The sequence below is a fragment of the Merops nubicus genome, unplaced genomic scaffold, assembly GCF_000691845.1.
Source record: "Merops nubicus isolate BGI_N331 unplaced genomic scaffold, ASM69184v1 scaffold3714, whole genome shotgun sequence".
Taxonomy (NCBI): Eukaryota; Metazoa; Chordata; class Aves; order Coraciiformes; family Meropidae; genus Merops; species Merops nubicus.
The window spans coordinates 3,028-26,005 of NW_008603435.1; the positions used below are offsets into that span (position 1 = coordinate 3,028).

At 44.4% G+C, this 22,978-nt stretch overlaps 1 protein-coding gene across 1 annotated transcript in view; it reads right to left on the reverse strand.

Annotated features, from left to right (window-relative positions):
* LOC103771351 (exostosin-1) overlaps positions 1 to 22,462 on the reverse strand; it is a gene marked incomplete at its 5' end in the record, with an annotated part of 23,021 nt that extends 559 nt beyond the window's left edge. Inside the window, 8 exons of the mRNA XM_008938644.1 lie at positions 782 to 942; positions 4,633 to 4,722; positions 7,492 to 7,587; positions 8,317 to 8,435; positions 9,771 to 9,903; positions 14,916 to 15,035; positions 19,620 to 19,727; positions 22,369 to 22,462. Of these exons, the coding sequence (XP_008936892.1) occupies positions 782 to 942; positions 4,633 to 4,722; positions 7,492 to 7,587; positions 8,317 to 8,435; positions 9,771 to 9,903; positions 14,916 to 15,035; positions 19,620 to 19,727; positions 22,369 to 22,462 (921 nt within the window). The remainder of the gene's footprint in view (positions 1 to 781; positions 943 to 4,632; positions 4,723 to 7,491; positions 7,588 to 8,316; positions 8,436 to 9,770; positions 9,904 to 14,915; positions 15,036 to 19,619; positions 19,728 to 22,368) is intronic.
* Positions 22,463 to 22,978: the final 516 nt, after the last annotated feature.

The following is a 22,978-nucleotide window of genomic DNA, read 5'->3' on the forward strand; positions in this document are numbered from 1 at the left end:
CTGAACCGTGTCCCTAAGTATCAAGACAATGGAGAAGTAGGAAAGAGAGCATAACACTGCTATAATGACTGACAGACAACATTGATGGACTCATCCTCCACCTCTTCTTTCAAAACTGTTCAGTTGGAGAGAACTATTAAACTGGCCTACTACTGTTCTTATTGCTGAAATTACTCTCCTCTGGGCCTATGTCATCCCCTATGGCCTGTCTTTTTCTTTCCAGGGATATGGGTTAGATAGTCCAGACTGTGCTGAACTTCTCCTAAAAATCTAGAGAGGCATTTGGTCTGCTGAAGTCCGAACAAAAGGCGTTGCCTCCAACACGCTGCAATATGTTGATCTGTGGCATGTCCACTGTACTACATTTCTAGAGTAGCCAAAAGACTCAGTAGTCTGCAGCTGTCAGCCAACACATACCCAGAGCTGGTCTGCAAGTAACCTCCTTTCTGCTATGCTACAGGCCATTCAGCCGAGCAGCTTAATGAATTTGGGAACTCTTCGAAGTGTGTAATTCCTGATGTTAAAAAGAGCGGTCCAACTGCCTCAAAATACAAGTGACTTCAAAGAGACCCAACAAGCACAGTAATGATTACCAGATCCCCAGAGCTAAACCAAGAACTTAAATTATTACCCCATAAAAAATAGACCCATTTATTATCTTCCCATTTTTCCCCTTCCCCGGAAGAACATTCTTCACAAACACACACAAACATCCCCCCTCTCCCCCCTTTACTATTTTGTTCCATACAGAAGGAGGACAGCAGATGTTCGGGGTTCTTACTTGTGGTAAATAGCAGCTCCTGTCAATACCATGGAATAGTCATTAGTCCATTTGGAGGTATACCCCCACCTCTCCTTAGTGTTGTCCCAGAAGTGACTGCGAGCAGGGTACCCTACAATCCTCTCTGGAAAACTCTGCCAAACTGTAAAGGCAAAATCCACCTGTGGACAAAGGCACAGGCCAGATGAATACCAAAATTGTTTCAAAAAATGTCAACAAAACAAAATATTACCTTGCCACTAATTTGTAATTCAAAATCTTGGAACTGTTGCAAAACATTAATTCTATGTATTCACCAGTAAATTAAACTGACTGCTTGACATTTTGCCCTATAATTATGCACATTTTAATGGTTTCTGTTAAAGGGAGGCTAGAGCATCACAGCATTACATTAACATTTTCAAGCTTGCCCTTTACATATCAAACCTTTTCAAGTTACAGAAAGAATGGGTGTAGGTGCATGTATTTATACTCAGATGCAATATAGAGTGGTAATGGCTATGTGGCAAACTGAACTTTTAACCTTTTGCACATCTTTGTGCATCTCGCCTACCATTTCACTACTGTTGACACAAACCTTGGAAAATCAGGATCAAAACACCTTAAATTATAAGGGTGGCTCAGTGAGATTAAAACAGGCAATCAATGTGGAGTCCTTCTGTATTTTCTATCAATCTTGAGCCTTTGAGGATCACGCAGGTCAAATTCTCATGACTGTCTATATGACCAAGAGGGTTAAACATGCAGAGGAAGGTGAGATTCCCATGTAGTTAAATGGCTTTAGGAGCCTATCCTGTGAGAAAAATGCTTGATTCTGTATGAGCCACAGGAAGATATCAAATGCCACCAGTAGTGGTTTCTTTTTTATTTTGTTGCTTTGCTATAACTGTTTCAATAACTCAGATCTCTGAGAATTGAAAAGGTGATAGGACATTGCTGCCCCAGGACCCCACCAAATAAATCCTGCTGACACCAGGAAAAGGATGGCTGGCATAGTCTGCAGAAGGCTCATCAGCATCAGATGTGAAAGGAGTTTGGTAAAAATACATATGTTAAGATTCTTATCATTGTGAAGTTGGTTGGCAGTCCCTCCACTTCAACTTAGATTTTGGAGCTCGAGCTAGATCAAAATTTTAAAATGAGCTCAAGACAATTCTAACTGTCACAGTCAAATCCAAGAAAACAAGCGCTTTGTTTCTGCACTGCATACCAAGTTCCCTCCAGTATCAGAGGGACCTAAAACTTTGCTCAAAAATGCTTGAAAAACCTTCCAAGAGCCCAGACAAAGTTAAGGGTGTAGAGGTTAGATAAAGAATAGCTGCTCTGAGAACAGCCAAATTTTGTGTGATTACTGTCAGACTTCTCACATTTACAACTGTTTTTATGAAACAGAAGAGTTGCACATGTACTGGAACACAAAGTTAGGGACTGGTTATTTTCTTTCAAGTTGTTTCAAGGAATCTGAGGCCAACTAGAAAGACAATGTGCACAAACCAGTTACCGTTGTGATAGTTCTGATCTCGTTCAAATCAATACCACATGAAAGAACTAAGAGGGTTGGCTGTTTCTTTTTATTTTTTTTTCCCTCTGTAAAGGCCTTTCCCATAAAATGTGACATCTGTTTTCTTTAGAAAAGTCTGATAATTTCAAACTTAAATAAATAATAAAGCAGCTGCAGTCAGTGTCCTCATGTACTTTCAAGTATCTACCCTTGTACCAGGGAGACACACTAAAACAACCACCCTAAGAGAAATCTCCCCTTATTAAAAAAAACCCAGTCCTCATGCTATGTAATTTCCAGCAGTACTACCACTCAGCTGACCAGCAGGAGAAGCCAACCAGGCTGCCAGCCTCTTAAATCCTGTATCCGTTTGACCTGTGCCCACTTCTAATGACCTCCCATGCAAACACCCCTCTGTGCACGTGAAACATCTCCTCGCAAAAGCCATTACACACCCTTCTGCTGTGCATGGAAAACCTTCACAGTGCTAGAGCTGGACAGAACAGGGGATGTGCCTGGTGGCTGTGCCTCTCAACAGGAAAACAATTGTGTTTGATCACGTTTCTAAATTGCCTCTTCTGGGCCCAGAAGCTCAGCCACCACGACCACCCACGAGCAGCTAGTTTCAAGCCACACGTTCCATGTCAGCATTTCAACACACAGTTTCTGTGCATAAGCCGTACAACAGGGTAAGTGAAGCAACAGAAGGGCCCTGGTTCTTCACAGAGAGCCACCAAAGAGAGCTGCCGACCCCGGCACCCTGGCAGAGACACGCCAAGGCTGCACGGTGGGTGCCAGCAAGAGCTGCCCGGCTGGTGTCCTCTCTGCACACAGGGGTCATGGGGCTCAGAGAGCCAACACCCGCTGTGCACACACGCAGTACTGGCTGTGAGCTGCTCACAGGAGGGAAGAGGCCACAAAGAAATGTGTATGTTGTCAGCACAGCAACAAATATTTGAGTTTCAAAATGTTTAGGTTAAAATATGGCCAAGTTGAATGGGAAATGCTATTTATTTCATATGTGCTCCAGAAGCCTGAATGACTCCAAAGTTTGGATGATGACTAAATACCAGTCAAAAAAACCTAAAGCCCCAAATCCTCATGGAATCCACAGGCTGGATTGCTGTAAATACCACCCCAGTGCAATGAAATCCCTGAGAGGACCAGGGCTCCCTGGGCAGCTGCGACGGCACCCTTCATCCTGAGCAACAACCTGCTTAGGAACTCCAGCCCTAGGATAAATGACATTTATTGGGCTTGGGTTTTTTTTGGCTGTGCAGGGATTTGCACCCAAGTGCTTTGGCAGTAGCCGTATTCTTCCTCATCTAGAAGAAACTACCAGGTTCAATACCAACTACTTCCTCCATTTGTGCAGCAGAAGACGGCTACCATGGCTTCTTCTCGAGCAGTCTAACCACAGCACAACAAATCCATACTGGGGAGAGGAATAGTTGCAATCTCATCCATTTCCAACAAATTCAGTGAGATCTTAGGGTATATAGCAGTGATTGGTGACTAATGTTAGGTCTTTCTCGACTGACATATAAGCAGTGGTAGCATCAGTGAAAGATCCCCATCACTGACAAAAAAAGCGTTTTTATAAAGGTGAAGTGGGGAGAAGGGAATGCCCATGAACATGGGGAATAAAAAAGGGAAAACAAAAGAAAATCAAGTTTTTCAAGCTATTCCCTGGCCATCATTAATAATGTATTTCCCAAATATTGCACTCCACATAAACTGTCATCAGTTTCCCCTGTGGTTCTCAGGAAGAGGTTTCTGAAATCAATACTCATCCCAGTTGTAGAAATTGGTTTTCTACAGTATTTTTCTTTTCTTAGCACTATCTTGCTCTTGGCACAAACACTTCAACACCTAAACTAGCAAGGATCTCCAACTTGATGGGGCGACGCCATGGTGAGAGAGCATTCCCCCTGCACTGGGGGGGCAAAGCTGTCTTTTGGAGAGACAGCACTCCCCCGATGCTGACGCCCCTTCCTTCCCCACCTATATCCTACTGATAATGTGGGGGGAAAAAAAAGCTACCCCACTCAGAAAAGTGAGAACAGAGTATTAAAGCTGACTGCTCTTGGCTGCCTACACCCGCCTGCAGCTATGTTACTAAAATAATAAAGAACAGAAGAACCATATGCTAATGATGAGCCAATTAACAAGGGCGAAAAGCTCCTCTGATGGCAGGCAGTGGCAGGGTTGCTGAAGCAAGTGGAGCACGCTGAATCCCAGGAAGAAATCTCACAGCATTTGCTCACTGGCAAAGCCAAGAGAAGAGCCTGTCTGCTGTGCTCAGGCTGAGCCGAGTCGAGCAGACCGCTCCGACAACAGGGCCCCTTACCTCGGTGGTTGAAAGCACGGTGTCCTCGTCCAGGCTCAGCACGGCGTCCGTCACGATGTTGTCATAGGGTAGGAAGCGACTGCTCATAACCTGTGGGTACCCAAGACAGGAAGGGGAGGGGAAAAAAAATCCCTTGAAGGACTAATTTCCAAGGGAAATACTCCTTTTTATTCCTCACTCTTGCTTCCTCTTGTCTGAGGGACGTCGCGTATCTCTGTCTGATGGAACGGACCCTTCAGCTCAAAAGTGAAAGACTGTAATTCTCGTCACCCCAGCAGTCAGCCTACACCTGCTACCTGAGGAGTAATTTCCGAGCAGCCCTCCCTCTTTGAAGCAGGCTGGTTTCCTTCTGTGACAAACTGCAGTGTTCTGCGCTGAGAATTAGATGTAGCCACATCTTCCTTAGGGAGGCCATTTTCCCTGTCCCTCTGCTCTCCTATGGGGTGCGAGGATCAAAGACAACGAACGCTGAGGAGGACTCTGCAGCACTCGCAAGGCTGCGCAGCTGGGAAGCCAAGCGCTCCAGGCTGCGTGTGAACACTGCCAGGGTGGTTCTCCTGCAAAGTGGCAAGGCTCCATCTCTGTGCATGGCTGTTGTATCTGCAGGGAGCTGCTGCCAAAAGCTGCAACATTCTCCATCAGAAAAGGAGAATATGCTGAAGAACTTGTGCATCAGTTGAGCTTCACCTGCATCAAGGGTTCCATTGGTATTGTATCATTTAAAAAAGTCACATTCTTCACTGACATAACTATATATATAAAATCTATATGCAGAATAAGCTTCTAAAAAACTATGGCCGGACAGTTCTCAAAGTAATAGGGAATAGATGGGAAAGCAGGATCAATAAGATAACAGCAAGAAATGAGAATCCATATGGTTTCTTTAGCAAACTAATTAGCACCTTTTGAGAACTGATGAATAAGGACACAACACTGTTTCTTCCCCTCCTTTGCTAGGAAACATAGCCTGGCTAGTTAACAGCTGCTTTTCCAATTTATTACGCCAAGAAAACACTACAAAAATCAGTAAGATTCCTCCCAGTAAAAGGAAATCACTGTACAGAAACAGGCACATGGAGAAGTTTTACACATCCCTCATAATGGACAAGGTCAGATCTGCATCCCCTGCAACCTGACTGGAAGCAAGTCTTTGGAATCTATGCCTCGATTCAGAGCAAACTCTGCCTCCACAATCAGGCTGTCCACAGTGTGTGTCTGGAGAACATCCCTCCACTGCTATGATGCTCTGAGGAGGCAGTGGCTGTGAGGAACAGGTGACCTGTCAGAGGTTGATGGTTTTGCTTTGCTTATGCTAAGGCAAAGCAGAGCAAGTGGCTGGCAGGAGACCTGTGTTCTCATCCCTCACGTGCTCTTTTACAGACCATGTAAAACTGTCAAATAGAACAACAGTCAGGACTATCCATATATATTTTTTTGTAGCTAAAGCTCTCCTTTGTAAAATGGGTGAGATAGATAATATGTCTTGATATTGTGGGGAAGAGTGAAGGTTAGGTAAAGGCAGACCTCTGTGATCACCTGCACAGAGCAACTGTGTCTGCCGGTACACTTGGGTAAAGTCTGAAGAGGAAAAGCAGTTCCTTTGTGCAACCTCTGAATTGCCCTGCTCGGGGTCTGCAAGCTTTGTCCAAACAAACAGCTTTTCCGTGCAAGAGGCCATTTGGCATACACTGGGATATTAGAGAGAAAAGACTGTCCACTATAAACACACCTTTGTGTACTCAGGAGACTTATTTGTAATCTAAACATTGCCTGGGGCCAATTTCTACAAACACTGTAGAACTGGTCAGAGATTTTCTCCTCTATCTCACCTCTGCAAGTTTTCCAAAAAGAAAAAAAAACCCACAACGTTCAAAAGGCACAGAAATCAGTACATCCTTTCTTGGCCCTGCAGCAACTCTCCTGATGCTGTTTACATGGCTAGCTGAGGCCAGAGCCATTAGCTGCCAACCTTGCAGGGCTCTCGCTTTCCCCTTGGTGAGGTGACTGGGGGAAAAGACCAAAGACAGGACTATAAATTCAAAACAGGATTGTACAGCCAAAGCAACTACAAGTGCTCTTGATAAAAGCAGAGCTCCAGAGCCAGCTGACAGAGACTGCAGATGGGACTGGCCCAAATCTGTCTCAGCTGCAGTCTAGAAGCAAGAAGCCTTGCCTCTCTCAGGCCTGCATTTGGAAAGGAATCATCCGCTTCAGTGTGGACTGAAAAAAAAAAAAAAAATCTCTTTTCTCATTTGGGTGGTGTCTGTTTCAACTCCAGGGAAGTGCAAACAAACAAGGGTGTTGCACAGCAAGAGGTGACAGAGTGGTTTTGTTCCCATGCAAGTATCCCTTGTCCCCTCCTTTTTTTTTTGGTGGTGGGATCCATCACTGGAGCAATACCCTACAAGGCCACGAGAGAAGGTGCTTTTCAAAGGCAAGTTAACACCATTTGTTCTTATCTCTTGCTCTGCTTTTGAGTCCCCAGCTGACTCCCAAGACTTGCATCTGACTGCTCAGACTCAATGAATCCAGCTGCATCTCTACTTTTCATGCACCTGCAGAGACGGAAATCTCCGAAGATGGGGTCAGCACTACCTCTCTTGGGCCCACATTTCAAAACTGGGTCCACCTCTGAATCTCAGATTCACAGCATTAATTGCTATTGTGATTATTTCTGAGAGCATGGGCCTCATGCACAAAACACAGATCTGTGACCAAGCTGGTACAAAAGGTCAAGGAATAGAAAGGAGCTGTCACACCATTGGGAACTACAAAGCTTTCACTAAAGCATCTGGAAAAATAAATCCTGGTCCCCCTGGAGAATAGACACCATCTTTTACCATGCTTCTCTCCACCTACCTTGCTCTCTCCTTCAATGACTATGACAGGCACAGAAGTGGCAGGCCAGCGGTGTTTGGCTGGGAGGGGTTTATCACAATTCCATAAAACAATAATCTGAAATAGAATATTGGACCATGATCAGAGACCTTTGTGGCAATGCAGCCCAAACCCCAAGGACTCAGATCTCTAGACAGAAATGTTAAATCCAAGTTAGGAATTTCAAAATCAACAACAGTGATACGAATCTGTATAAAAGTGACACTTGCTACAGTAATTTCATCTCTCCTGACTATTTACAACAAACGTCCTCGCTGGCAAATACAGGCTGGACGGGAACTCGGGAAGTCTCTATCTGGGTCAGGTCACACGGATGTCACTGATTTACTTTGGCTCTCATTAAAGGCTAAACCACTTGTGACACTCCACTGCAGGAGGGTGTTCCTACTGAACTCCCCAGGGTTTCTTTTAGAGAAGCCAAAATCCCGGCACTGCTGAGACTAAGAGCCACAGCAGGAGGAAGGAAAGTCACGTAGCGGATCTTGAGGCCCAGACATCCTTTTGCAGTTTGCAGCAATCCTTGTCTGTAAAGTACACTCATCATTTTACCTGCCTCATGAAACAAAGGGATTTAATTACTGTCTCTATTCCATGCCCACTATACTAAGAATTTTTGTTTCCCACGCATACTGGTCATGGACAGCAGAAATCTCAAAGAAAAGAAAGATCAGAATTGAAACAGAGGGTCTAAACAGGACTGAGGAGATCTCAGGTCAGCTGGGTCTGCACTCCTGGAACAGAAGTTTTGTGTCCAGCTGTGACTGATGGTTAAAGAGCATTGCTTACCTGTGCACAGTACTGGGACTTGGCTACAGCAACCAGGAGTTTCAGCACAGGCTGAGACTGGGAAACCAGGGGAGTTACTGCATGGATAACGGCAGTGAATGTGGGAAGAGGCTTGAGACCTGAAGTGAAGAGATACGTGTTCAGTAAAGACAAATTGCCCTTGTTAGTACAGATTAAAGGACTGTGGAGATGGAAAAATAATCTGCACTTCATGCAAACCTTGCCATGTTTTTTTAGGCCATCTCCTTTTGTCTCAATGCTAGGATACCAGATGCTTCAGAGGAGATCGCACTTCCCCTTAACTCCTACACCCTCTGAAATCCCTGACTCCAACACACATTACTGCCTTCGCTTACTCACTATTTCCACAGATGTACTGCAATATCTTTCTTTCATCCAGTTAGTTCCACAGATAATATTGATATCCAGCTTGTTCAATCAAATGTCTTTCTTGACACAGGCTGTTTTGCTGCCTTGCTATGGATGTTTGATGTTTTCTACAGATTATCTCCACAACTTCCAGAAGCTTGTTCAGTTTCCTCAGTTTCATTACAGCCTCTGTCAGATTTTTGCCCTTTCTGGGTCGATCTCCATCCACATGCATCTTCAATTACCTCCTGAGCTGATAATTCTGCTTGCATACTTGCCTTGCATTCTGATATTTTTGTCTCGCTATGATTTCCTTTTCTGCCTGAAATAACAGATCCTACTGGCATCTACCCTTCATTACTGCTCTCAATCTCATCTAAATTCATCTGTGTGGGGTCATAGTCATATTTCATCAAGATTCCCACAAAAACCTCCTTCTCCCTTTTTAACATGGTAACTGTGAATTTTTAGCAGGTGAGGAACACAGATCCACACAAGTGGGATGGCACAGGCAGAGCCAAAAGTAGCAGCAGCCTGGTAAGCAGGATCACTTCAGCCTGCAGGCACATTCCCCTGCAGAACTCATCATTTAAACTCTTCTTCAGGAAGAAGCCACGAACCTAAGTCCTATTCATTCCTTCTAGTGAGATCCATATGAAGACACTGCATGGAGAATAAATCTGTACCAACTATGCACTCCAATAACAAGTGTCATGGGTAAATGACCACTTTTCCAATTTGCCAAGCACAAATAAACAAAGAAAGCAGAAAGCTATTTCTTTGGTGTCCCCTGAGGCCATGAATGGGTCAACAACTCGGGCATTAATTACTGGCAACTGAAAAGTATGAAGGAGCATAGATTTTTTTTAAAACAGTCTTTGCAAGCGAGAAGCACATGATGCATGTTGATGAGTCAGAGACATTCCAGTCTACAGTGGGCAGTGAAGACTGAGACAGGATAAACAAAAGGCATCCCTAACCAGAAATTAGTGGTAAGTCACTCGGCACATGCTACTCAAAGATCAAATCCCAAGGTTTCACTAGAATTTCCATATACCACTAGATTATAGCAAAGATTCACTCACCGAGATTAGCATAGTAGTAAGGAAAATCTCCCAGATATGAGGAATACTGTGGCAGTACAAATAAACCTCCAGGATGTTTGTTCCATATTAAGCTATTACGTGATATGTGCTTAAATATTCTGTCCTGAATAATCTGAAAAACAAGAGAGGCGGTGATTTTTAAATAGACTCTAATAGTCACTGGAAGAAGCTTCAGGGACTCCAGCTGACTGGAATCATCACCCATTTTGCAAAAAGCTGAGGCACACAAATGACTAGATGTTCCTGCTTAATCTCTCTGCAAATGGCACAGAACTTGCACACTTTGACACCACTTCAGTGGCTCAGGCTTTGGGCAGTTGGTTTCAGAGAACTTCATTAGCCTCTCTGGAGATGGGGACCTTACAATTCATTGCATTTTGTATTCCAAGTCAAATATTTTGTGTATTAAGAGTATCTTAGCAGTTGTAAGCCCGATTAGTTCATTGTCAGTTTTACTATCCAGAACTCACAGAAGATAATTATGAGGATGGCATCACAAAGCTAGGTATTATTTTGAGATAATTAGAACATTGAAAACCACATAGACTTTCAGCAAATCAGGCTGCACTAATTATTCATTTTTGCTTAATTATAAAGGGATATTAACATTCAGATGGCCCGCTGATTCCACGTCTCAGTTCTGCAACAGTTCCTTGCTGGATGAAACAGAAAAAGACCTTTTGGCAACTACCGTTGGTCTATGTAGAGGGTGACAAACATAGATTCCTAGAATTCGAAGGTCAGAACAGACTGCTAAGTCATCTACTTTATCATCTGAAATACCACAAGCCACACAAAAAGATATAAAGCTGTTCAATTAATACGTGTTTATAAAACTAATTGCAGTTACCTCACATCAAGTGCCTGTATGCAAGAACCACAGCGGTTCTTACACCGCTGGGAGCTTCTTCAAAACTGCTGCAAAGGCATAACAAGATGCAACGGTGGGAACCTGCAACTGGACAAATCCAGCCACCAAGTAAGGTGCAACTTTCTAAGTGCAATCTGCTGTTGGGTTACATGTTCTTACAGATTTGCCTTCCCTCACAGCATCAGGGGTTGGCAGGTCTTGAGATTGGACATTGCAAAGGGCCAGGGCCTAGTGAAGAAAGAATTTTCCCCTAAGTTGGCTAAGCAGGATTGCATTTTCTTCTTCTGCAGCTCATCTCGTGTGATCTCCTAAGGAGATTTCATGTAACCATCAGTTTATGCACTGCACAGGGCTCAAGCGCCAAGAACACATTGGTTCTCCTAACCTAACATCTCTGGCCTTAAAATATATGTATCTGGGTGAAACTCTATGGCTCTGCACTAAATCTGATCCCTCATCATTCATTCTGGTCTTAAAATCTCTGGAACTAAAGAGGGCATACACCCACAGCATAGGAAAACAAAAAGCAAGCAAAAAGACCCAACACAAGCTGAATAAGAGCAGCTGCTGGAGTCTAAACAAGCTAAAATCTCTATAAGCAGGCGAGTACAGGGACATTTGGTCAATACAGAACATGAATAAGTGTTGCCATGAGCAGTGTTTTCCTGGAATTTTTGATTGCCATGACAAAAAAAGCCTTTAAAATACCAGTTACCTTGTGCTAGACAATCCACTGCTGGTGGCAAAACACATACTGCTAAACTGGGCTAAATGTTAGGTGTTTGCATGCTTGTCTGCATTTTGCCTACAGCCAATTACCATAGCTAATAAGCAGTAATTCACTCACATGAGTAATTTAATTTTTTTTTTTGTCTTGGAATAACAGAGTTAAGACTGTATTTCCATCAGTGAATAAAGCGTATCTGAATACATCTGTTTGGAAAGTTAGGGATATCAGTGATCAGATCTCCTGTACCGTAGTGGGGAGAAGAAAAAAAAGATGATGGCTGCTGTTTCTCCATCTGCAAGTTATGCCACTAAACAAAGACAGAACCTAGAAAGTACATATTTGTGAGTGTTTACCACAAAGCCTAAATATTACAACCCCTTCCTCTTGCTTTCTGAGGACTGGGACGTAATTAGATAAGGAGAAGTCTGTGAATGTACATGGTCAAGAAGCTTTCCCAGACAGTGGAGTTTTCCACCACAATGGTAGCCAAGAAGGCTGCAGGGGGAACGCATGGCTCTCATTCAGTGCCACCCCAGCGCCCCCGGGGCGAGCACAGCTCTAGAACAGAGCACAGAGGTCCTGGTGCCAGGCAGCACGTGCAGCCTTTGGGGCACACCGGGCACATGAATCTCACCAGCGTGGCTCCGCACCAGGCTGGGGAGCTCGCCTCGGTGATTAGGCACAGCTAACAAACAGAAGATTAATTTATCACGCCCCTGGCCTGCATAAGAAACATCGCTGGCTGTCATGACAGAGAGAAGAAAAGACAACTTGGCAGAAAGAGAAGTATAAAAAAAGATAACATGTAGGACCAATCAATTAAAATGCAGAGCATGTAGCGTTGCACATATTGCAGAGACAGACAGCAGCTACTCGGTCTCTCCAATGATGAGGCATGACAGGAAGTTTAATAAGAGAAGGAAGGGGTTAGGATCTCTGGCAAGATCTCCTTTTTCTTTTTGGAATTCATTAATAGTCCAATATTTTTGTCTCCCTCATCCTCACACTTCAAAAAGTTCACATATTGCCTTAATCATTGCTGCTTTGCAACACGCCCCGGCCAAGCATCAAACATTTCTGGTCTGCACTTTGTGCTGTCCCTCCCCCTCCTCTTCCCCAGCAGAGGACTGAGCGTGACGCACAGGGATTCAGGGAAGTCTGGGGGTTGTTTTCAGAGAGGACCAGGCTGAGAAGTGCAGACACACTGGAGCATGCATCCGGATGGTGCCGGCACGGCCAGCAGCCCCACGCACCTGCCTGCGGCTCGGGAACATCGTTTCCTAACACACCCCCTGTCCATGGCACGGGGCAGTTCCTCTGTGCCTGCAATAGCGGGTTGCTGGCCAAATGATTCAAAAATCTTGGGCTATGAGCTTCCACTTAGGCCACCAAACGCCATGAGAAGATCAAGGACCTTAAAATGTAACCTAATGTTTTCAGAGGTGTCCAGGATAAAAGGCAGAGGAGAGCTGTCATGTCCTTGCAGACATCTGAGTCGGTGAAGACTTTTTCTGTACAGATGCCCTCACATGCAGACATGTACTGGGGGTGTAGTTAGCAGGCAAGTGATTATTCTGATGATATCCAGCATCATCAAAGCACACTGACACAACAGTGTCACAACAGAAGATGGATAACATCCACCAGAAAAAAACCAATCCTGCTAGGAATTTACTTCCAGACATGAGATTTTAAGAAGAGGATATACTGCTTACAGATTTTGGACACCAAAAATCACTCAGCTGCTTTATTCCCTTCCTAAGGAAAGTTAACTCAGGACTTTACCTAGGCAAATTGAATTGTGAAAAGAGTATCTCTTCCTAAGAACAGAATCCCTCTTAGCTGTCTCAAAAATTTCTGAGCGTCCTGAATTAAAAAATAACCAAAAAAAAACCCCTCAAACCAAAACCACCACCGCAAACGAACGAAAAGAAACAGAACATAATTTTAACACCAGGCATACATTACTCAGTTTCATTAAATTAAACCTTCTAGGAAGATTTGTTTTCTTTAGTTTGAAAACTTTAGTTTTCCCCCTCCAGGTGGAAACTCCAGCTTGCTGGTTGCCCAGCTGCTTCAGCTTTATTACAGGTTTTGCTGTCCCCTGGGCACCTGCAGCCACGTGGGCCAACATGTCTTAGGGCAGTGCTAAAGACACATCTGTGAGAGCTGGAGCTTGACGTGATGGACACCAAGGCTGTGAGGGCTGCAGGTCACGTCCCCTTGAGACCAGACCCTGGAGAGGCAGGAGAGGGGCAGCGAGGAGAGCCGTGTGCCCCTCTCCTTTTAGCATTCCCCAAAGATAACAGGGTGTATGCAGGGAAGGGGCAGATGACACACAGGGCGCTCTGATCATCCCTAGGAGTACTTCTATAAGGGTAAACTAGACTGTAAGCACTGGCGTGTGGTCTTCCAGCTTTGTGAGTCTGATCTTAGTGTGGGCTGTGACAATTATCACTGCCTCATCAGTGCTTATGGGCAGTCTGAGGGTGCAGAGCAGTTCCCAACAGGCAACGCGGATGAAGACATGCTCTTCCAAGGGCAAGGAGACCATTGTGAGGATAGCTATGCCAGGGGCTCTGCAAACATTCCCTGGCTGGCTTTCTTCACTGGCACAGAAAAACCTAAAGGACTGTCTTGCAGCAGCTGGAGGTAGATCAGCCATGGGCAACCTGTACTGCAGGCAGCAGCACTCATTTGCAGTTTTCAGGGGAAAGTAGGCACAGCGGGAAATGTGGAGCTTTACAACTGTGCACAAAGACAGATGCAATTGCAGAAGCATTAGCATAAAACAAATGCATTTGCACCTACAAAGCGAGCCACTTTCAGTGGTAAAAGTGTGTCAAAAATTTATGTGAAAAACTGCGAAACAATTAGAAGAGAAACCTGCTTTGAAATTGTAGCCTGGGCCATACTTCTAAAAAGTCTTTCATCTCTCCTCTGTCTCTGAATTCAGAAAGGATTCTCTCCACGTTTGATACCATGTCTCCCTGTTTAATAGCAGTCTAATTATGATTATTTATTAATTTTTTATAAGGATGATCAGACCTTTCCCTTTTTCTGCGTGTGAAGATAAGACACAGTGATTTACAAACCCCCTTTTTTCCTTAAGCCAGAATAATAGCCCCATTGCAAGGCACCAAAATGTTAAAGAATGGTCAAGGAGGAGTTCTACAGTAATATTTTTTCCAAAACGAATTCCAGAAAGGTTTCTTAAAAAAAACATACTCATTACCGATGATAAGGACAGTGATTCATAAGCCATAAAGCCTTGCAAAGGCAAGATCACACATGACAACTTTTCCCAGGGAGCTCCCATTACCCACTGTATCAGTTTTCTAATGTGGATTCTGATAATGAAGAAAATATTTTCTTAGAAGAAAAAACCTGTCAAGATGTTGATCTTTCTTCCCAGTGACCAACTGTGTGTCAGGCAAGCCAAGGTCCAACACTAGCTGCAGTCAGGAGCAGCTGGACAGGCAGGGAAACCTCACTGGTCTTCAGTGTCCCAATTTTTACTCACCTCTAGTGTAGTCAATACAATCTTCTCAACCGAAGAAAAATAAGCCTCCCACAAGAACTGTGTCTGCTGTCTAAGTGCTAGGATTTTATCCTGATGGATAGACCTGATTGTAGAAGGAATCTGTAATACAAGATGTAATATAGTCAGAAGGCTCAGAAAACAACACAATCTCATCAAATTAATATGCTGCTGACAAGTCCTCTCCTCTATTAGCAAGCTGCACAGCTTCAGCGCTCCTGTCCGACAGAGATGCATGTGCCAACAGTTTAAGTCTTGATGTAAAACAAATGAGACGTGGCCCTTTATAACCTTTGGGACCGAATATATGTTTTTTTTTTTTTAAATCTGCCTTCTTTTAGTGTTTGGTTGTTTTACAAGAACAAAAGCTGCCGCTCCCCAGCACTGCCGTGTGGCACAGTAAGGAGCTCCTCCACACACCCCTCATGCACAAAGCTGTTCACAGACCAGTATTTTAACAGACTAGTACCTGCAGGTCTGGAAAGTCCATCAATAATCCCCACTCTCAGAGTATATTAAAGGGATATGGAATTGCATTGACCACAGCATGGCAACATTAAGCACCAAGAAGAAAACACAGCAACATCTTAAGTAAGATTCCACTTTTTGTGAGCCTGTGGATCAAACTGCATTTCACTAATTACAGTGGGTGAAAAGAATAACATCTCCCACAACGCCTGTTATTCACAAGGGGAAATGCTGCTTCATTTTCCCCTTTCCATTAAAATAACACATCAATTCTGGAATGAGTTGCCTTACAAATCAACCCCAAGTTGTTGTGCTGCAGTGTTTTGTCATTAAAAAACGTAACTGCTCACTGGATCAGAAAGAAAGGGCTTCACTTCTGCGTCACTCCCCATCCCTGTGTCCCTCTTCCACACTGGGGGGAAACTAATGCATGTATGTGTCATTCTTTAATTTAGGACATTGCCTGAGGCCACCAGCACGCCACTTTGACAATGCAAACTGACATTATCAGGGGAATTCAGGTCTGTATCAAAAATAGTGTATCCAGGAGGAGCAGGGAAATGATCGTGCCCCTGGAGTAGGCACTGGTGAGGCCACAGCTTGTGTACTGTGTCCAGTTCTGGGCACCACAGTATAAGGAGGACACTAAGCTGCTGGAGCGGGTCCAGAGGAGGGCAACGAAGTTGGTGAAGGGTCTGGGGAATGTTTTATGAGAAGCAGCTGAGGGAACTGGGATTGTTTAGCCTGGAGAAGAGGAGGCTGAGGGGAGACCTTATTGAGCTAAACTACCTGAAAGGAGGCTGTAGTGAGGTGGGTGTTGGTCTCTTCTCCCAAGGAACAAGCAATAGGACAAGAGGAAATGGGCTTAAGTTGTGCCCGGGGAGGTTTCTATTGCATATTAGGAAGAATTTCTTTCCTGCAAGAGTGGTGAGGTGAAGTCACCATCCCTGGAGGGATTAAAAAAATGTGTGAACATGGTACCTCAGGACACAGTTTAGTGGTCATGGTAGTGCTGGGTTGATGGTTGGACTTGATGACCTTAGAGGTCTTTTCCAACCTTAATGATTCCATGAATTTAACTGCAACTTTCTTCAATTACAAGGGCTACCCACAGCACCAGAAAGACATTTAGGGTATGTTGCTGACTTGTGTTCATTTTTTCTAGGAATGATGAGTTGTGCTTTTGCACCTACTCTTTTTGTGTTTACAAATTAGGCGACCTCGTCCTCAAACACTCATTTCTCATAAATCTTTTACTTGAGTTGTTAGCTGTAAAAGCATATACCTGGGCTGTATGTTGCTTTTGGCACATCCCAGCTTATTCTGAAGTTTACCTGCACCCCACCACATTCTGCCTTTTTATCACAGAATCATTTTGTTGACCAGAACACATTTTGCTTGTTCCTAAAATATTCTGAGAGGTGACAATGATCATTATTTGCTTTTATATGGTCTCAAATCAAATTATTTCACATGAAAGATTTCCTGAAGAAAATTTGAGATTTTAATAATTTATATGTAAAAATTTTCCACAAGAATAAGTAAATTCTTTACTGTATGGTCTGCATTCCTGTCTGGACACTGTGTCCAAAAGGACCGTGTCTCCACAGGGTGCAGTGTCAGATGGGACAAGCTCTAGTCTCTAAGCCCTTCACCTCTTAACTTTCATCTGAGACACTGCTAACTATATATAGTACAGAATTTGATCTTATGAGAGAGTTAGCACTACAGCAAGATGAAACAGAAGAAAACGGTCAGACTGTTGAAGATGGTACCTTATGTTCCTTCACTCTAAACCCTTTCAGTAAAATATCAGTCATTAGGCAAAATATTCCCTGCAGAACTAGTATGAGAGATAGAAGCTAAAAAACACATATTAGTAAATGTTTTCTTAACTGATCTCATCACTATTCATCACATGATGCAGTAAACAATGGCATCAAATTTCATCTTTTGGCATGAATGTTCTTTCTTTCAGTGGTGCCCAGTGATAGGTCAATGAGCAATGGACACAAACTGGAACACAGAAAGCTCAAAGAGGAAAAACTTCTTTACTGTGAGGGTGCCAGAGCCAACAGGCTGCCCAGAGAGGTTGTAGGGTCCCCTTCTCTGGAGACTTTCAAAGCCTGCCTGGACGTGATCCTATGTAACCTGCTAAAAGGCAAACCTGCTTTGGACTAGATGATCTCCAGAGGTCCCTTCCAACCCCTACCATTCTGTGATTCTTTTCAATACTTTTCAGTAAGATCCAGTAAGTAGAGGGATATCTGAACGTTACCTGTACTGGCTGTACAGAGATGTGTATTAATCACACACGGGATCATTATCAGCAGCAAACACCAGATCAAAGTCACTTCAGAGTGGTGATAGGGCATTTGGTCTACAAACGTTTTGTTGCACCGTGTGCGACCTTGCACACACGTGCGTATGTGTGTGAGCAACAAATAAAATCAATACTCATTCCCAACTGTGCCTTTTGAAAGGGAAGGCTGCTCTGAGTGGGAAGGTTATGCAAGAAGTTCTGTTTTTACAGACCACACCGTGCTTGTGAGTGCTTGCAAACACAGTGCTGAGGTTAAAAAAAAAGCCTTGGTGCCTGCTCTGCTCTGTTACAACAGCTGGAAAGAAAAATCAGAGCTCCCATTTTAAGGGCATTTGCCTATTGGTTATTAATCTACTTGTCCAGAAAGACAGGTGGGGAAAATGATGTATTAATACTAATCTGGCAGGATTACACTGGAATTATTAGAACAGGATGACGTCTTAATAAAAGGTCATTTCAGTAATAACTGGGGAGAAGTGAAAAACCACCCTGCACAAATAAATGCAGAAAGGCTGGATTAAGCTCTCCTAGCGCTATGATGAGGAGAATATGCAAATAAAAACATCCGAGCTGCTCTCAGACAGGAAATGAAAAACTGTAACCTAACAAAAACATCTCCCAGAGCAGACATTCAGGTCCCCTGCCAGCTCTTTAAAACCGCCGTTAATAATGGTGCAGTAGCTGCTCGGTGTGGAAGCAGCTGTGAAGGGAACGGATGGCATGTTACCGGAAAGCAGGAAGATCAGCAAAATATTATTATTTAAAGAGAGAAATAATTTTGCTCAGAAAAATGTGCTGTCCACAGAAGCAAAAATCAAATGGCTCTTTTCTATTTGCAGCTTTTATCGCATTAAGAATAGGCAGCACTTTTGCAAGGCTTGACAGGCCAACTCTTCACAAATATTTACTTCTTCAGAGAAGCAAATAGGCATCTAGTGAGATTTTTAAAGGCACTCAAATTTTGGGGTGCCAAGACACCTGTACCTTTTTGAAGGTTTCTCCACGGATGACAATAGCTTGCCATTTCGGAAATGAGTTAAATTCAACCACTAAAAAACCTCTCTTAGTGGCTACTTTATGGCTATTTCACAGCTTGTGGATCTCAGCTTCATGCTGGACAATGGCATTTTATCAAATGCTACTTTGGGGAAACAGACTTTTCAAGAACTTTTCCTAACATCACTTTTTCCACGTACTCTACAGAATGTATTCAGACTATACAATCCGCTAGGGAAACAGAAATAAATAAATAAATAAACAAACAAATAAATAAATAAATCTAGTGAGTTTGAAACCAAATCAGATGCTGAAGGTAGCAGGGAATTTCTAACTTCTGAGCCTGCTTTTGTTCCATGATCTCAAGGAGTTTAACAGTAAGTGACATGAACACTGCTTCAGAAACCAATGCTACATGATCTAGATATCAGAAAAGGGACAGATCCTGCTTCCCACAAAACTGCCTGGGAAAATATCTGCTTTCCTGAGGGATCACTTCAGTACCTGCCAGCTAGACACACAGTGCTGGTGGGATCCCTATTTCTGAAGGACTAGAGTACAATTGGCCTTCAAATATTTCCTCTCTCATCACAGCACCCGGTCCAGGACAGCTCTGCTCTGGGGAGGCATCCAGGTGCTCCGCACCAGAGATTTCTTGCTGTTAGGAAAAATAAAATTCTCCTGCATTTAAGAACGTGGCCTGGTGGCTGCAATGACCTTCAGGTCAAAAAAATGAATGATGTCATATCAAATGAGTTCATAGCTGGTGTGACACAGACAATCCCTTCATGATAAAAATCCTTTTACAGCCCTGACCTTTGGGATTCATCTCCCCCATCCCTTTGGATGGCAGCAGCAATAATCAACCGACTCGTCGAAGGCCGCGGTCTTTTCCTTACCTGTAATAACAATCTCTCATCGCCAATGACGGCAGCTTGGTTCCAATCAATCACTTCGGAGAAGGGCAGCTCCCACCCGTTGCTGAGCATGACCGGGACGCAGGCAGCCTGCACGCAGAGGCACCCCAGGCGTTAGTGGCACCCCGGCCCCAGGGCGAGCTCGGACCCTCACCCCCACCGCTGTGTTCTGCACCGGCTCGGCGCGAGAGGCACCCCGGCAAAGAGCACCGGGAGCGAGGGCACAGCAGGGCGGCCCACGCGGGGTGGGTTTGCCATTTGGGGCTTACTCGGGTTCACGGGGCGGCACCTGAAATGGGGCGCTTACGCTGCCAGGCGAGGGCAGAACTGTTGAAACGCTGCAGATGTCACACCGGAGAGTTTAATACAAAACGATGGCCTCCCTCGCTGCTTTCTGAGCCGTTCAATCAATTTTTATAATATGTTGCAAGACAACCCTACAGAAAATCTAGATCACATTTAATTCCAGAGCGCTTTTGCCACAGAGGAGGAGTGAACTCCCCATCCTGTTCGATATTGGCTCTCCAGGCAGAGGCAACTGCACAATCACAACTAATCTGTCATCACCTGTCTACAAAAATAAGAATTGCTTTCTGTCTTAAAATAAACAAAAAGCATACACATTTAGTGTCTATTTCATACCAGTATGATCTGTCCAAATTATTTATCTTTTACAAGTTGCAGGAGTCCTCTGCACAGAGAGCGAGTCTGTAAATATCCAGTAAATAGGGCAGTATTTCTGTAAACAGAAGATTGCCAGAACACAACCTAAGTTCCAAACCAAAGCCCTCTTGATCTGATGAAAGTATCTATTACCAGTGAAAGGATCTGCAATGAGCCCATGCTCTGGTTCAGTTTCTTTTAGATCAAGCCAAGCTCAAGTGCTCTGAATTTGGTCCAGACTAGGGTTCAGATCTCCCCGTATCTCCCAAAAGATAGTATAAAGGGGAACCTTCCAGGCTGCTGGACCTTCCTTGGTAGTGTGCTACACAACAGGACCTTAAATTGGCCAAGTCTCTGCATTACAGCAGTGATAATGTGCAAAGAACTGTGATTTTCTGTACGGAAATGACATTAGTGCATGAAAAAAGCCAACCAGAAATCACTTAGCACTCTGTTTTCATGTTTAAAACATTCTACTGATGGGAATTCATCACAATCAGTGAACACTGCAGCTAGCCTGCTAGGAAAATCCTCAGTGCCTGCATGTCATCATCATTGACCTGGAGCCTCCAAGTGCTGTGCAGTGCAGTACTCTCCCTGCTTGCTTTTCTTCGGCTGATGTATCTAACAGAAGCTGCATGACTTGTGGCCCAGATGAGAGAAGAGCTGAGTAGTGCTCTTCAGGAGGATCTGAAGTGACTTGTCATCCCAAATAAGACAGTCCCATTTCTTCCTCCAAAGAGGCTGAGCAGTGAACAGCACTTTGCAGGCTATTAATCTTCTCCTGAGCAGGAGCAAAGAGGTAAGTGACAGTCCAGAATTTGGATCACAAATGTGACAGTAGGTGTGGGGTTCAGTGGTTAAACCTAAGTCTCCAGCACATTTGGGATGCTCTAGGGTATCCAAGACACCCATCAATGACATGACACAGGATCTACTGGAGGCTGTCTGGAGAAGTGGCAGAAACCCAGAAGGATATCCCCAGCTTCTAAAATTACATTCTACACCTACAGTTAGGTGCCCAATACTGCACAGCACTGCAGTAAGGAATACTCTTTCACAGTAGCTGGGAAATTCTGTGGATGATCAAGAGAAGTGCTATGGTGCTATTCATTAACAGCTTTACTGCCAATGGTAGGACACTTCCCAAATGGCAGAAGGACACCCGGAGGCAAGACCCTGTAGGGTGTCCTGATTTGCCATCTCACTGACACCGAGAAGCGTCTCAGCCTCCCCTTCCCTCCACTCCAGCCCCCATGGAAATCCAGATGCCAGCCCTAGAGGCGAGCTGCAGTGTCTCCCAAGATGCTGTTTTGGCTGCTTTGTGCAGCCAATTGAAGATCCAGGACCCCAAGGCTGAGCTGATGTTTGCCAAAAACAAAAGGTCACAATGGCTGCAGCCAGAGTAGGTCAGCATCAGGCTTGATTGCTGTGCTGCCAAGTCCTGCTGCTTCAGTGACTCAGGAGCCTTTTTGTGTTGCCCTCTGCTGCTGGCCAACAGCAAAGAAGGGAAACCATTAACCCCAAGATTTTTAAAAGGTGAAAGGGATTCAGGTGATGGCACAGACACCCTGTGAGCTCCCTGAGATCAGCCTATATCCACCTTCATGTGAAGCTTCTGTCTGGGGCTTTACAACCTTTTGGTCACCTTCTGCATGTTCAGTAAGTGTCACCCAAGACAGGTAATGCACAAGGAGGTCTGTTTTGGTTAAGTGAAAAGAAAAAACTATTTTTACTGCCCCAGGGCTTATTTGCAGAGGCCGGTGTCTCCCACGGGAAGTCTCACAGCATGACAAAATACTGCTCTAAACCCGCCCAACCTCCCAGCCTCACCACATCCAGGGAAACCTTCTTCCTCGAGGTAATGCAATTCAGCCTTCAGATGAGCTCAGTGCTTGGCCCCTCCTGGGAAGAAGCTGCCAATTGCTCCAGAAGTATGAATAGAGGCTTTTGCAAAGTGGATTACTGTCCACTAGGGAAATGGAACACATTTCCCTCCCCCCACCTCCTTGCTATTGCATGCTGAATTGCAGCCAGCGGAGCCAATGCTTTAAACTGCAGCTCTTACCTGCAAGGCTTCCAGAAACCTGAAAGAGCCAAGCCTGCGGCCACGGGGAACCAGACAGAAAGTGGCATTGTGCAGCATTTCACGGTAATCATACCTAACAAGAACAGGAGAGAAAGAGAAAATTCAATTAGTGTGAGTCCTGGAGTAACTGGGCGTGAAAATGCAAACAGCTGTTGAGGCACATATGGGTAAAATCATCCCCGACCAAGACCACTCACCACCAGGTTAACTAGCTCCCTCCATGCACACGTGTCAACCATCTCCCCAGCTCCTTTTGGTTCATCCTCAGGAGCAACCACCATGGGAGAAAGCTGGGGAGAGTGGTAATGAAACTGAGAAGGAAGGAAATTATCTTGCCTTTACAACAATCAGCCATTTCTCTGTACATACGTGTGCAGGAGTTCTAATCACAAGCTCACAGTCAGTATTTTGATGCTCCCAGCGTTGTAGCGGCACTTTTGTGACCCTGATCTCTATTCAGATTTAGTCCAGGCCATGCACAGCTGGGTTATTCTGTGCAATAGGTTTGTACAAAGCAAAAAATATTCAAACTATGCCAACAAAATCTTCCCTTATCAAGCAGGCGCTAAAAAAGCAATGGCGGGGGGGT